At 41.8% G+C, this 15968-nt stretch overlaps 1 protein-coding gene across 1 annotated transcript in view; it reads right to left on the bottom strand.

Moving 5' to 3' along the window:
• BOD1L1 (biorientation of chromosomes in cell division 1 like 1) overlaps positions 1-15212 on the bottom strand; it is a 39193-nt gene extending 23981 nt beyond the window's left edge. Inside the window, 29 exon segments of the mRNA XM_033060869.1 lie at positions 71-1703; positions 1705-2325; positions 2328-2525; positions 2527-3000; positions 3002-3318; positions 3321-3393; positions 3395-3439; positions 3441-3706; positions 3709-4233; positions 4236-4364; positions 4367-4657; positions 4660-4842; positions 4845-4942; positions 4944-5028; positions 5031-5193; positions 5196-5352; positions 5354-5504; positions 5507-5601; positions 5603-5868; positions 5871-6155; positions 7027-7102; positions 7754-7898; positions 8249-8372; positions 9217-9386; positions 10697-10843; positions 11314-11925; positions 13066-13256; positions 14497-14621; positions 15018-15212. Coding sequence (XP_032916760.1) covers positions 71-1703; positions 1705-2325; positions 2328-2525; positions 2527-3000; positions 3002-3318; positions 3321-3393; positions 3395-3439; positions 3441-3706; positions 3709-4233; positions 4236-4364; positions 4367-4657; positions 4660-4842; positions 4845-4942; positions 4944-5028; positions 5031-5193; positions 5196-5352; positions 5354-5504; positions 5507-5601; positions 5603-5868; positions 5871-6155; positions 7027-7102; positions 7754-7898; positions 8249-8372; positions 9217-9386; positions 10697-10843; positions 11314-11925; positions 13066-13256; positions 14497-14621; positions 15018-15212 — 7840 coding nt within the window.
• Between the last annotated feature and the right edge of the window lie 756 nt (positions 15213-15968).

Below are 15968 nucleotides of genomic sequence, written 5' to 3'. Positions count from 1 at the left end.
TCTAACTATAATGGTAAAATGCATCTCTTAAGACAACTTATAAACTGAAGAATTAAAAAGAAATCCTCACCTGAACTAAAGGTTGCATTACTTTTCTGAAAAGTAACTTCAGCGCCAGTATCATCTGTTTTGACCAAGTTGGTTTTGTCATCACTGTCACACAGCTTTTCTACATGCAACAAAGCGAGGTCCCTTTTTTCCCCTAGTTCTGCTTCTATTTTTACTTCACCATGGTTGGTGTTTACAGTCACTTCATTTGCAGAAGCTAAGGAAAGCACCTGAGTCTTAGGCAGAGGAGTCCTTATTTCAGAAGAGTCACTTTCTAAAGGCATGTTCGAATTTAATTTACAGTTTACATTCTTTACAGCTTCACTCTCTCCCACGGCTTCTGAAACCGTACTAGAGAGTTCTGATACAACATCCTCATGCAAAACATCTTCAGCCTGCTCATCATCCTCACCTGCCTCTGGGGAAGGACTGTCAGCAGCCTCTGTACTAATCTCCACGCAAAGGGCCTCATCTACACTCATGAGGTTCACTGCATTTTCATCTGTTTCTGTGATTTCATTGTCTACTGTGGCCTGAGATGCTGCTGATTCTGTCCTCACCCCACTCTCGTGTGTCTCATTCTCTCTACCAGTAACAATCAAAGAATTCCCACTTTTTTCTGGGCCTGTAGTTGAAAGGATGCATTCAATCTGGTCAGCAGTATTAAAACTTTCTTCTCTTTTGTCTTTTACTTCTGTACTCTCAGTAGCAAGTTGACTTTCTTCTATGACTGTAAAAGTGAAGAGACTATCACATTCTTCCATTGTGCTCAGAGTGATCACTGCCCCCTCCTCCTTATCTCCTGTATTTGAAGCAGAGTGTTGATCTTCATTGTCAGTTGCAACTCTTAGCACAGGAGCTCCACATTCTCCCACAAAAATCACAGAACCTTTGCTTTTCCCATCTGCATTGAAAGCAGTTAGTCCAAACTGTTCATCTACAGTTGCAGTGGTCTCCACTACCCTACATTCTTCTGATGCACTTGGAGAGAGAATGGCACCTTCATCTCCTGCTACAATGAGCTGACTTTCAGCTTGTGGTGCTGCACTGATCAGGACTATCTCGCATTCTTCTGTCATGCTTGTAGTGATCATAGCAGCTTCGTATCTTCCTTCTGTTTCTGAAGCAGAGAGTTTGTTTTCATCTTGCATAGCTACACTAGACATAGGAGTTTCAAAACATTCTGCTGTACTTGTAGAGATCATTAGCGTCTCATTCTTTGACTCTGTGTCTGAGATATGTTGAATCACCTCTTCTGTAACTTCACTTGACATAAGAATTACTTGTTCTTCCACAACACTTGTGGAAATCATACCACACTCATCCTTTTCTTCCTTACCACTAGCAGTTGGGTGACTTCCATCATCACTGTTATCCTCTCCTCCTGTGTTAGATTCACTAGGCATGGGAACCTCATATACTTCCATATCTACGGAAACCATAGCATTCTCATTTATATCTTCTGTTTTCACAGAGGGGAGCTGACCATCATATTCAATAGCTGCACTTGACATAGGAGCCTCAAATTCCTCCACAATACTGGTGGAGATCATAGTGCACTCATCTTTCTCCTGCTTACTGGTAGAAGTATTCACACACTCCTTAAACTCTGTAGCTGTGCTGGGCGTAGGCACTGTGTCTTCAGTGTCTATTAGGAATCATAGAGCTTTCCCCACTTTCATTTACTCTTGCAACAGCAAGTGGACTTTCTTCAGCATCTGCGGCTGAATGCAAAGGAGCATCTTCCACTGTGCTGGTAGAGATGACATCAACTTTTACTTTTCTGTCAGCAGGGGTAAGAGAAGTCTCATCTTTCTTTGGAACTGCACTACTTATAGAGGCATCAAGTTCTCTGCTGTTAAAGGAAGTCATGGCATTCTCATGTTTGTCTTCAGCACCAAACTGTGTCTTATCCTGCACTGCCATAGCACTAGTCATGGGACCCTCACATTCCTCAGCATCTGAGGGAAGCAAGGTACTTTCATGCTTTCCTGTCTGTGCAGCTAAAGCACCCTCATCTGCAGCACTTGCACTGGTCACACTGCTTTCAACAATGCCTTTATCATTTTTGCAGTCTGTGTCACAATTAGCTTCTTTCTCTGCACTTGTCATGCTGTCAACAGTAAGCTTATTTGTATCTGTGCCAGCCACTCCTGACTCAGCTTCCATTTGTTCAGCAACTATGCAGATAATGGAACTTTCACCTTCTTCTGCACCTATACAAATTAGCGCACTTTCACTTTCCACTCCTGTACAAGTAGAAGCATGTTCACTTTTCTTTCATTTCCTCTTCCTGTACTGGTTACAATGTCCTCACCTTCTTCATCCTCTTCTTTTGAGCCTGTACTAGTCACAAAACCTTCATCATCACACAGACCTACACTGACTGTAGTGATACTGGTTTCTTCTTTTGCCCTTGTACTGTCCATTAGACTTTCACATTTTTCAGCTTCTAAACAAACTACAAATCCCTCATTTGCTGTCTTCTAGCCCTGTGCAGACTGCTGAAATTTCAGCATCATCTTCTGGGGTTATGCCCGTGCTGGTCACTGCACTTTCACCATTGACAGTATCCTCAGACTTGTCACCACTAGTTCCAGGCGTGGCACTGTTGTTTGTGACCACTGCAATACATGCACCAGTTACGGCGTTTTCTCCTTGGCTATCTGTACCAGTCACAGAGCAGATGATGAAGTTATGACCTCTTTCTTCTGCACCTGTGCAAGTCACAGTACCTTCATGTTCTTTCACTTGGCCAGCTGTCACATTGCCTCTAAATTCACCTGAGCTGTCACCACTGGTTGACCCTTCACCTGTTTCTGTCCCTGCACTAGTTACAGCTCCATCGCTCTCCATTTCACCTAGGCAGGACACAGAACTTTCAAATTTGCCTGTATCTACACAAGATGAGGTCTTTTGCTTTTCTTCAGAGCCTGCACTAGTCACAGCATCAATCTTTTTCTTCTGTCCCAGCACTATTCACACTGTCTTCAATTTCCACTCCACTTGGGTTCACAGAATCCTTACCACCTTCTTCTGCATCAACCATGGTACAGTCACCATTTTCTTCTCCTTCTGTGCTTGTCAGGAAGCTTTCACTTTCTGCTAATCCTTCAGTGACAACACTGCCACCTTCTTCAGCTGCTGCAACAGTACAGTCACCAGTATCTGCTCCTGTGACCGAACTGCAGCCCTCACTATGCTTTACCCATATGCCTGTTGTGAAACCTTCATCAGCTTCTATGCTTGTGCAGATTACTGTCACCTCACTTCTTCTGAACAAGTGGTTGTAGCATCACTGTCCTTTCCAGAATGTGATGCACCCTCAGCTCTTTCTCCTCCTGTTACTAGTTGCCATTGCAGTGCTCTCAATGATCTTTTCTGTGCTAGTTTCCTATCATACTGGCTGGAGTTTTTTGTAGGCTGCTGTACAACGAACTAGGTTTACTACTGCCTGCACTGGTACCTACAGCATTACTTCCATTTTTGTCTTCCATGCCAACCACATCAGTCCCTTCTTGCCCATTAGTTATAATAGAGTCTTTGAAACCTTCCTCAGGAACTCCTTCAGGCACTAAAACAGAGGAAGACTGGATCATATCATCAGCGTCATGCACCTTGCTGTTTTCCACACTATCCATCATTGTGCTTCTTCTCCCTTTGTGGAAAGGGCTACGTTCAAGCATTCTCTTCCTTTTCTTCTTGGTTTAAGTTCTTTTGATGTTACACCTCCACGATCCTCAGTTATGTCAGACATCAAGCTTTCCTCTTTTCTTTTTAGCTGCTTATCTTGAGAGCTTTCTGACTTTGCTGCTTCACTGTAATCTCGCCTACATAACCCAGCTGCAGTGTCTTCCACTGCCTGTTCATCAGGCTGGGACACCTCATTAACTTTTCCTGTACTGTTTGCCATGACAGTGATGTCACCATCATCTTTCATGACAGAACTTGGCACTGCACTATCCTGCTCCATGTATACAACCTGTGCTGCATCATTCTTCGAAAGGAAAGCATCTTTCAACAAGGAAGTCCCATCTGAATTGTGGCATTCTTTAGACATGGTACCTAAAGAATCTGTAAAATCTGAGATATCCACATCCATGGACTTTGCATCAGCAGCATCTTCTCTTGAAGAATTAATTGCTAAAGGAACATCATCTGAATTAGAATTTATCACAGTTTTTAATTCTTTGGTCTTCTGCTATCTTTTGAAGTCTGATCCTTACTGGATACATTCTTTACAGTTCTACCACTTGTCTCATACAGAGCACTCGTTTTATAAGTCCCTTGTTTACTGGATCCTTGAGCCATGGAAGCTTTTTGGACAAAGGGTCTAAGGCACCAACTTGTTTATTAGAAGTATCTTCTTGTTCAACAGTTTTTTCACAGGCTTCAGGATCTGTCAAGCTGTGTTTTAACTCTTTATTTGAAATAGAACGAGATCCTTTTTGTTTTACTGTACACTTGGCATCTGTGGCTTGAAGAGAGTTTTGAATATTTTTTCCATCAATGTTAGATGCTTCCTGTGCTTTTGTTTTTTTCAAATCAAGTTCCATCAGCCCTTCCTCATGACCAGCATGCAAGTCATCATTATTCACAGTTGCCTTTGAGGAGCTGGAACCTGTCTGCTTTCAGTTGTGCTAGCTGATTGCTTTTCCTCCTTAAGTATATCTTGGTTTGATATGCTGCCTTTTCTATTTTCAGAGGAAACCTTCTTGCTTTTTTTATCCACTGCCATTGTGACATTAGATAATCTTTCATGTCCACTATCCATTTCTTTAGTATCTTTATCTCCAATTTGATGCTCTCTTCCTTCCTTCTTTATTCCTTGTTGTTGTGCTTTAAACTTCTGCTTTTGTGACCTTCACCAGAGAACTTTCTTTCTAGTTTGAATACTTAAATCTTTATCACCTCTGTGTTTCTCTTTTACAGCCCCTTTTTCTCCAGAATGTAGCTTAACTCTGTGACCGAAGTCTTTTGTGATCCCTGAGTTGACTGTGAGCCACTTGCAAGCTGAAAGTCAGCACCACTCTCCTCCAAACCTTTATCTTCATTCCTGGATTTGTGTTGTTTATCTGAATCATTGTCTTCCAGGCTCTTATCTTTGTCTAGTTTCTGTGCAGTGTCTTGTTTTGTTAATTCCTGTAATCTGTTTCAGATGCTTTGAACTGTTTACTATGACTCTTTGACTTGGACTTTAACAAAATCTTGTCTTCTGCAAGGCTCTTAGATCTTCGTCTATCTTTATGAACACTGTCTTCAAGTTTTACATTACTATCAGAGTTAGTTGATTCTATTTCATGTTATCTTCTGAGTAGCTTCACTCCTTCTGTGTGACACTGAACCAGGCTGCTTTGAGGCACTTAGGGAATCCTTCTGTGGCTTAGAATCACTCAAGGACCTTTTGGTCTTGCATTCTGCTCTTGGTTTCTCTGTTGAGAGATGTCTGTCTTTTTGTTTTCTTTCCGCAGCAATTCTTCAGCTTTTAAGGTTGACTCAGGAGGGTTCTTCCCATCTTTTCCTGTTACTGATACTTTCCGTTCACTTCGGTGTTACTTTTCTTTCACTTTTGTCATCTGAGGAAATCTTTATTTGTTGATTATGTTTCTGGCCACCATCCTCTCCTTTCGAACTTCGCTCAAATGAATGAAGTTCAACATCTTCACCTGACTTGTGAATACCATCTCCTTTATATTTGTGCTTTAATGAAAGCTTATCTTCTAAAGCAGTTCTTTCCTTTTCATTTTTATCTCTGTAAGACTTAGCTTCTTTTTTGGCAGAATTTCTCATATGTTGAATTTCTGTGTCAATATCTTTTTTTGAGGTGTTTTTTCATTCTTAGATATAGATTTCTGCTTCTGCGGTTCTTCAGTATTGACTTCTCCTTTATCCAGTTGTTTTTTTGGATCCCTTGTTTCACTGTCCTGCTGAGCTCCTTCAGCCTGAAGAGAAGTGGAGGTTTTTCTTTTATGCTCTTTTTCTGCTTTAGAATCACTTTTGTTTTCCTCAGCTGAATGCCCCCACTCTGAAAGCCTTCTAAGTTGTTTAGAAATTTCGTTTTTTCCATGATTGTGCTTCAATTCTTTGGAAGAATTTTTTTCACAAGTCTACAAAAGAGATTTTCAAAATATATGTAAGTACATATTACACAGTTCCTTCACTTATATGCCTGAACAGAACTGGCAGGCACAAAATCTTAAAGCCACCAATACACTGGGGAATATACTTAAAATTGTAATAAAAATTCATCTGAAATACAGTCAGGAAATTAAAACTGTCATTTTCATTTCAGCTATCTGCTTTTGTGGAAAAACCTAAAGCAGAAGTTATCCTTAAGATGTCTTAACTTCATTATCTTTTTCTTCATAAGCTAATTTTTCTAAAATTACTTTAAAGGCTTTTGAATAGACAATCACAATTTCAAGTACTTTGTAAGCTACTTTAAACAGCTATTATGCTGTCTGGTAAAACAAAACTGTAACTAAAAGTCCAAAATTAAACAACACACCAAAATCTAAAAAGATACATCTAGACTACTACTTAAACTTCCACTCCCACCTTTATTAATTAAACATTGTTAATCATAAAATTCTCACCATAAAAATTTTCTTTCCTTTTTGTTTGGAGGACAGTCAGTTTAACTTTCCAGTGAGAAGTTTAACAGATCAAGCTCAAGTCTTTACATATAAAAGACAATGCTCTTTTAAAAACCCAGCAAGCTTCACAGATTAGGCTCAAACTGCATCTCGGGTTCTACTACAACATGCATCAGCACTGAATCAGACCATATTTCAGTGGGCATTAGAATTCAGAAAACATTACCACAGTGACGTCAGATCACTAATACAACTGAAAGGAACAGGCAGGGAAAAACTTATGAGTGAGAACAATGTAATTATATGCAGCTTGGTGTGGACATATGAGAGAGTACTATCAAATTAAAAAGAAGATCATAAGATTTATACTTGAGACAGTTACCTCATTTGTCTTTTGTATTTCTTTAGAATCTTCTTCAGATGGCTCATTTTTCTTTCTGCAGCTATCTTCAGCATGCCTGAAACAGGTATTTGGACAATTTAACAATCAGTACCAGCCTAACATTACTTTGTAAACTTTCTGCTTTCAAAGCTGAACACAAGAGAGGAATGCCCACTAAAAATACAGAAACAGAACATGATCACCAAACTTCTGACTAAGCAATTCACCCAGGCTTTTTATCTTGTAAAATTATATACATCAGCTTCAAAAGTACTGTGAATATCAGTGCTTTTAAGCACTATTAGTATGACAGTAGTACTGTTGTTGTCCCTGTAAAATGGGTAAGACTTCTCCTTGCCCCATTTTACCTACAGTAGACAGTTACGTACACAGGTACGTATTTACATGAAACATCTATCAAAAGATGAAGTCAACTTGACTTGCCTATTAGATGCACAAACATGTAAAAGCTCTCCATTGTCATGCATTTATTACCATTCTGTGAAAAAAACACAAAGACTGCTCCTGCAGTCTGAGTTGCAAAATATTTAATCAGGTGTAATTTCTCTGCCTGAATTTCATGTTTATTAATAACAATATTATGCAAATATTTTAACAGAAAACTGTTTAAATGGATAAGGTTATGTACAAAGTTGAAAAGAACCTTTCCAATCTGCAAAAATGAATATTCACAATGGTAAGTCCTTTTGAGCAAATACATAAATACCTTGAATCTCTTTTTCTTTTTCTGCTCAGGGCCACTTTTTTTTCCAAAAATTTCTGTTCTTTAAGCACATCCTTAATGCTAGTACCAGTAGTTTTTGACTCTAGACTTTTTGACGAAGGTTCTTCTAATTGTAAGCCACTTTTTCCTAAAACAATACACAAATGTTAAAATACATAGACATCATTATATCAGTATTTCAACTATAAACATGACAAAGCAGTACAGAGAGTTCTAAGGTGCAGCAGAGAACAGCAGTTAGGTATTAATGGAGCTTAGGCAGCGTATTGGATATATAGGAAAAAGCGAAGAAGAAATTCTGTATTAATATTTTGCGTTATAATTTTTTCTGTTACATCACTGTTGAGATGCTGGGTTATTAAGGGAAGGCAACAACTACAGACCTATATGACCATTATTCAAAGCTGAATGCTTTATTCTGTGGAGAGTAACCGAGAGCAGGGTGGTGTGGGCTACTCACACCTTTTCTTCTCATACCTTTAGCATTCTGATTTCCAGTTTTTACAGATTTTGTCTTTTCTGCAGCTTTCTGTTTACGTTTTTCTTCAAGTCTCTCTCTGTTAATTCGTCTTCTAAGCAGTCTCTCTTCTTTTTCTTTGGCCTAAAGATAGAAAACCAAGGGAAACAATTTATCATTAGGTCAAAGAGCATTCTTTGACTATAATATAAACCCCACAGAAAACAGAAACTTAGCTGAAGGCAAACTAAAACATAAATATACCTTAGAAATCATATCCTCTAATATTAGCTGAGTTCAAGAACTTCCTTACTGCTCAATACTGCAGATGGAAACTATGCAACCTTCTCAAAGAATGCATGTTTTATCTGTATGTATATACAACAACATATATATATTTATAGTTATACATATAATAAATATCTGGTCAACAGAGAAAATCTAGAAGAATTGCTGCTCCCTCTTCTCTGCGCTGGTCCTTTTGCCACAGAACAGAGTGTACATGCTTAAATCTCTGTTTCCATTCTCAGTGGCAGCAGACTTGCTACAAACTACTGATTTCATGGTCAGTAAGGACTACATTTGTAAAGAGTTGGGGTAATAAAATAGCCTGTGGTACTCAACACAAGCCTGATCTACTAAAAATCCCACTGAAGGCAGGCTGCAGGTAGATACGGGCCACTTTTTTAATCCAAATTGACACTGTATTTTGGGAGGAGGGGAAGGAGATAGAAAACTCTGTGATTGCTTTCACTGACAGAAGCCTTCAAAGTACAACCAGCAGAGCGCTGTGCTGGAGAGCAGATCATGCCATACCAATGGAAACCTGAAGAAAGGACAAGTATAGTACAAAAAAAAAAAAAAAAGCCCAGAAGGGAGAAGAAACTGAAGAGTCTCCCTTGCACAAACCATGACCAAACCAGAAGAGGAATTTCTGCTCTGAAAAGTTTTGGGGCCAGCACACGAGCAGTGCCAAAGGCGCACTTACAATGGACTGACGGCGCTGCTCCACAGTTCGCTCGTCGTCAGAATCACTGAAGTATTTGGAGTACAGGAAAGGCTTGCGGACATAAGCATGGCGAACAGGCTTGGCCTTGCCATCACTCAGCTCATTTGCGTGGGGTTTCGTCTTACTTTGACTGCTCTTCTCCTCTTCATCTACACAAAGGTTGGGGAGTGTAGAGATATATTGATAAATTAGGGCAGAGCTTTCATCGTAACTTTTGAGAATGTATTAACAATTATTTATTCTAAAAACCATAAGCAGTTAAAAAAATTAAACCCTTTTAGCATCGAAGTATCACTCAATTCTGAAAAAAATCAAAAGTGCATTGATGTGTTTGTGTACATTCAGCCAAAAAATTGCATGACACAAACCTGGGTAATAAACCAGGACACAACAACTGGGCTTGCCCCTTTTGGCTGTAATCCCAGTGCCCCTTTATATGTAGTATTTAGTAGCTAGCTATGCATGAGAAGTCAATATAATTTTTCTATGTATTAAATTTATATTAAATAATTATCCCCACACCAAAAATATCAGTACAGTATAAATACTGTACACAGTACATACTGAAATACATACACAAAACACACTGTTAGCTACACACATCTAAGTATTAATCAAATAAAAATAAATAAATCTATTTCATTTTTATCAGGATTACTAGAAATAGTGCAATATTGTACAAATTATTTGTATTCCTGAAACATACTTAAGGCTTGCTTTCATTTCATAAATACTTAGTCATAACTGAACACAATCTGTCATGTTTCAAAGTTAAGATGAAAGCCAGAGAATACACAAGTGATTCAGTGCTTCTAAATTATATTTTTACAGCAGAAAAGGTAAGATGTGAGCATACTAGAGAGAACTCATTCAGGTACTAAGGCATTCTGCATTATAAATGGACAGTTTTACTAACTGCAGAAATCAGAATCTGAAGTCCGTACTAGAGGGTGAACACAAAAAGGCAATACAGTCAAAATGAAACGACTTGGTGTTTCTGAACTTTTAAAGCTAGATCCATTCCTGCTCTTTCTACTGTGGCCAAGTTCCTGAATCCTAAAGCTCTAAACCCAATCTGTCTACAAAGTCAGCTACAACCACTACCCTGGGATCACAAAGCACTCCAGTGTTATACCAAGTTCATGGCAGACAGGAAGGGAAGAAACCCCACAGAACAGTAACATTCATCATTAAGTGCTTTTGTCATCTATGTAATACTGTAGCATAAAAAATATCTACAATGTTTAGAACACACCAAACTATATTATATTAATAAAAATATTCAAAAAGCATATCCAATACTCTTCTTTTGCAACTGCACAAATACTATACAGTTCACATTCAAAGTCTCTCTCGTAGGTAGGTACAATATTTTGCAAACCCTCAAATTTATGACATGGTACACTCAACAAAAGCATTACATACTCCTTATTGCCAATTAATATAATTATTTTACCACCTGATGTGATCTCCCCCTCTTCAGTACTGTCAGAAATTACAGGCTCCTCTTCACTTTCCTCTTCAAAGGAAGAAAGGTCACTGGTATGGACAGAGCTGACCGTGATGTCACTGAGCACATCCGTATCTGAATCTATTAACATATTTTCTTGCAAAGGAAAAAGTAAAAACAAAGAACTGTAAGGCAGCACACTGAGCTTGTGAAACTTTTCCTACCAATACATCAATTTTGTCACTGAGAACAAAACTATGTTAAGAATTAGAAGTAAGAAAACAAAACTATAAAATCATAATGAAATAAACAGGTTAACTCTGGTTTATTCAAAACAAAAATAACTCTGGGGTAAAACTAAAAACTTTAAATGAGGACCGAAATTGTTGAGAGAACTTGCCAGATTAAGATGACCCTTTACACAACTGAGGAACGAAAGGTCTTCTGACTCCTAATTCAGGTACCTTAGTTAAGAGAGATGCATCAAGTCCAATTGCCACTAGCAGACCAGTTTGCCAGAACTAGCAGAAAACCTACATTCCAAATATACTGACTCAATTTCTGAATAAACTTAAAAACCTCACTCCTTATGCATATTTTGAGGAAGAGCATTACACACACCATACCTTCTTTAGTGCTTTCAGCTGTTTTATGTTTATTGCTATTTTTTTCTGGAACTAACTGTTTCATTGGCTCTGACTCTTTTGCTTGCTTTTCCTCTTTTGCCTTTGCAGTATCATCGCTTTTCTTTGAATGATCAGACTTCTTGTCAAGCTTTTCCTTCTTTTCTTTTTTTCTTTCACTTTTTTCATTGCTCTCTGGTTTCTTGTCAGATTTATCCAATAATTTACTCTTCACATCTTCAATTTCCTGTTGAATATCTTTACTTGTAAAAGTCAAAGTATTAGTATCCCTTGCTGAATTTTTCACTTCTTCACTTTGGCAGGGAAGCTCATTTAAATCTTCACACTTTACAAGCGTTTCAGCCCCTTCTCCAGAAAGGTCACAAATTCCTTTCTCTCTGTCTGGCAAGTCCTCTGCATTTCTTTCTTTCTCAGTGCTACCATCCACACTCTGCTGAGATGAGAGTTTTTTCCCAACTTTGTCACTGTTCTTGGGATTTGAGGTCTCTGTTGAAGCCCTGGCAGCACTTGCTTCTTGGTTAAGAGAAGTTATTGTTTCCAAAATGGACATTGCATCACTAGCTACATTAGCACTTGGAGCTGTAGCAGAGACACCTTGAATAGTAAGAAAGAACAGAGTTTTACTTCACCCTAGTTTCCATAATTCTGTTCAGATAGAAGGTTAAACAAGTGAAAAGAAACAGAATAAGCACTCTACAAAATACGTATAGTTAACTAAAATATTTGACTAGTTTTGCCTTTAAGAGATTTTGGTCAAAAAAAAGAGAAACAAACAAAAGTCTCCAAGAAGTTGCCTTCTTGCAGCAAGCAAATGAAGAGATTAATTTTGCTCTGTGATACTCCACTGTTCCTGAGGTCTGCCTAGAGAAACTGAGGATTGCCAATGGGAAGGACATCTGACCACAGCCTTGTTCAACTTTACCAACATCCTAAGTGGGGTGACTAGGCTGGATAAAATATATACACATATAATATTTTATAGATAGATACATACATATACTGCAGGAGAAAGCTGGTAGCTCACACCTCTAGTAACTCCATCAATGGCATGGAAAAATCAACTCAGCATATTGACTATATAACAACAGGACTATCAGAAATAACTTACCACTTTTCTATCATTTTAGAATCAGCTCTGAAGATGGATGACTAAAAGTTAAATGGACTCGCACTAAGAATTGCAGCTGGCTTCTTAACCCATTTTAAAGGAAGTGGACCTCACAAGAAAAAGGCTTGGATTTAAATAAAGGTTACAAACATATGGATGGCTGTGGAGATCTTAGAACAGGAAACAATGGACAATTACCTGCAGGAATGTTTAGGAGTTGATACAGGTAATATTTGCACCTTAGCCATTCAGATTTTATGGCACACATGAACTGCACAGAGAACTGTCTCTTAAGTAACTTTTCTCGTCTCTACTGGCGGACAAAAAAGTTGCATCGCTCCTCCCTTACAGCTATGTCTTATCTGATTCTATAACACTGAGACCAACTTTTCTCCCCACAGTGAACAGATCCTTCATAATCAGAGTGACATGGTCGTAACAGCATGACATCTCTTTTGCTTTCTATCTTTATACCTAGACTAAGAGACAAGTGTTCTGGCATGCTGCCTGAAGCTTGCCAATACTGATACTAACAGTGTCATGGTAGCAGAAAATCCAGTCAATGGTTCTGCTCTCTCAAACCCCATTCTTTTGTTAATAGACTGCTCAGAGAAATGGCAGAATACCTTGTACTGTAACAGAAGCATCTGGTTTCTCCTCACTTGGAGATGTACTGGGGCCTGCCTCCTCTTTGTGATTCAATGTGGCTAAAAATTCATGGACAGCTTTTTCCACCTGAGGTCTGAATGTGTGGTTGATCTTTGGGTCCACAACCTGAGAAATAATTCTGTCAATTCCTGATTCCAACATTCCAGACCTAGAACAAAGTCACATGAATTAGTATGAAAAATTAGTTTTCAAGAACGTATTAATGAAATATGATCATTTAGATGTGCTCTAATCAAGCACCAATGTTTTCTAAACATTCCCACAGCTATGCATTTAGCCTGTGCCTTACCTGTAAAAACAAAAAATGTGCTAGAAAAACAAACCAATCCAAGCATGTGGAATTAATACAAGCAACCTGTTGTTATATCATTAGTGATTACACTTACAGGTATTATCTAACTGTAAAAACCATATTTTGGAAGAAAATTAAAAGAAAACTTGTATTATCAATTACCACAGTAAAAAAGAGATAAATTATAGAAGGCATAAGGAATAACTACTAAATCACTTATCACCACCTTAAGTTACTTTCTGCCCAGTATAAGGTGGCAAGTTCTGCAGCTTTATAGAACACACTTAATCTTCAGTAGAATAAAATAAAAAATCCACAGCTATAAAGTTTATCTCTTTAGACCCCTGTAGTCTTTGGTTGGCCATATGCTATCTCTTGTCCTCAACGCTTCTTTAACAAGAAAGAATAACTGCTCCCCTCCCTACAAACCAAACATTCCTCAGTACAAGTTATCAATAGTACCACCGTAGCACAACTGATTACATTTGTTCCCAAATCCATGGTTTGACCCAATTTCATGGCCAAACAGATGGTACTTCGAACAAATTTCCTAATATTTCTTATGGGTAAGATTTGAGAAGAAAGAGAGGAGGAACCTTAGTGAAATAATGTAATATTAGGTTAAAGTGTCTGACATAATTTTAACATAACAGCAGTTTTTAAAACCTCCTCCCTGTCCAACTAGATTTAAATTCATTTTTCTGTTTTGTGACTTCAGCTTTACACTCTTCAGTTTAGTTTGCAAAATGTTGCTTCTTAACTCTAAAATTGATAATTGCAATTTCATTAATATTTCCCTTAAAAGAAGTAAAGGTAGCCTTTAGCTAGGGGGTTATATCTCAAGTCAAAATCAAGGTTTCCACCCCTGCATAAACTTGGATCAGATAAAAAACCATCTCTAGTCCAATTCTGACTAATACTGATAATGAGTTACTATCTCAAGTAATAGCACATTTTAAATACTGAGAGAGAATAACAACGCAGTTTCTTCAGAGGTTTCTTCGAAGAAAGCAGCCCACTTTGCATTGTCCCAGAGCCTTTGTCACCTATCACAGTACACAAACATGTTCAGAGAAGTCCCAGAGCTGTCACTTACTTGAGAACCTGCTGTCTAATGTTATTTCTCAACTGGTTCTTGTTAAGATGAGGACTCCAGGTATGAGTGGCCAAATGATTGGAAACAAAGTTGTCAACGCGCTGTCTCAAATTCTGGTAGGCAGGCTAGAAAGCAACAGCAGAGAGGTTGGACTGGAAGGATCGTGTACGTGGTTGGTTATCCTCCCAGAGAGCAGGCTGGCACAGCTGGGAGCCCCGTCGGACCCGCCGGCGCTGTGCAGGCGCAGCCGCTGTCCTGCGGCCATGGCAGCGCGTTAAACGCTGCCCGCCAGCCCCGGCGCCAACCTGTGCTGTGACCGCGCGTGCACGGCCGGCAGCCCGCGCTCCCCGCCGAACACGGGCTCCGGCTTCGCCCCCGCGGCAGCGAGCGCAGCGGAGCCCCGCGCGGGCCCGGCGGCCGCTCCGCTCCGCTGAGCGCTGCCCGGGCCGGGCCCGTCCGCGACCCGCCAGAGCCCGGGGCGCTGGGACCCCCCCCGAGCCGCCGGTCCCGCCCGCCCGCACCTTGGTGTCCACGTCGGCCAAGCAGTCGCGGCGGAACTGGTCGAAGAGCCCCTGGCTCTTGAGGTGGTTAACGATCATGGAGACCAGCTCGGGCTCGGCCGCGCCGCCCCCCGCGCCGGCCCCGGCCCCCGGCAGCGGCGGCGGCTGCTGAGGGGGCGGCGGCGGGGGCGGCGGGGGCTGGGGGTTGGTGGCCATGGGGGCGGCGGGGCGGCGGCTGCTGCCGGCGGTGCCGGCCGGGCCCCGGGACGGGGCTGCTCAGCGAGCAGCGGCGGCGCTGACCCCGGAAGCGGAAGGGGACGGCGGGAGGAAGCGGCGCGCGGCGCGGGGGGAGGCGGAGGCGCCGCCGCCGAGAGCGGCGCCATCGGCGCGGGACGAGCACTGGCGGGGCCGCGCGCAGCCGCCGCGGGCCCTGCACAGGGGCGGAGGGGGCGGAGCCGCTCGCGGGCCCCGGGCCGGTGCGGCCCCGATCCGCCGGGCCGAGGGGGGAAGGGAGCGGCCACGGCGGCGCTCGGCCTCCGCCCGCCGCGCCCACGTTCCCCCGCGCGGCGCGGTCGCCGCTGGGCGCTGCGGGCACCGCGGGGGCGGCCCTCTGTCCGGCCGCCCCGCGCCGCTGCTGCGCTCCCGGCGGCGACCCGCGGCCCCGCCCTGCGGCCCGCCCCTTCCTGCGCCCGCCGCCATCGCGGTGCGGGCGGCGCCGCGCGCTTCCTCCCTCAGGCGCGGCGCGGGGCGGGGCCGGCGCGGGGCGGGGCCGTGCGGGGTCACCGTCGTCGGGATCGGGATCGGGATCGGGATCGGGATCGGGATCGGGATCGGGATCGGGATCGGGATCGGGATCAGGCACAGGCACGGGCAGCCGCCGCTCGGAACGGCCGCGGCTGTTCCTGTCTGATAACGAGCACCGCCTCCCCTCCCGCCCCGTCCGGCCGCGCACCCCTGAAGGAGGTGGCTGGA

Source organism: Catharus ustulatus, chromosome 5 (genome assembly GCF_009819885.2).
Source record: "Catharus ustulatus isolate bCatUst1 chromosome 5, bCatUst1.pri.v2, whole genome shotgun sequence".
Classification (NCBI taxonomy): domain Eukaryota; kingdom Metazoa; phylum Chordata; class Aves; order Passeriformes; family Turdidae; genus Catharus; species Catharus ustulatus.
The sequence above is the reverse complement of the archived record's forward strand: the minus strand, read 5'-3'. Positions and strand labels throughout refer to the sequence as shown.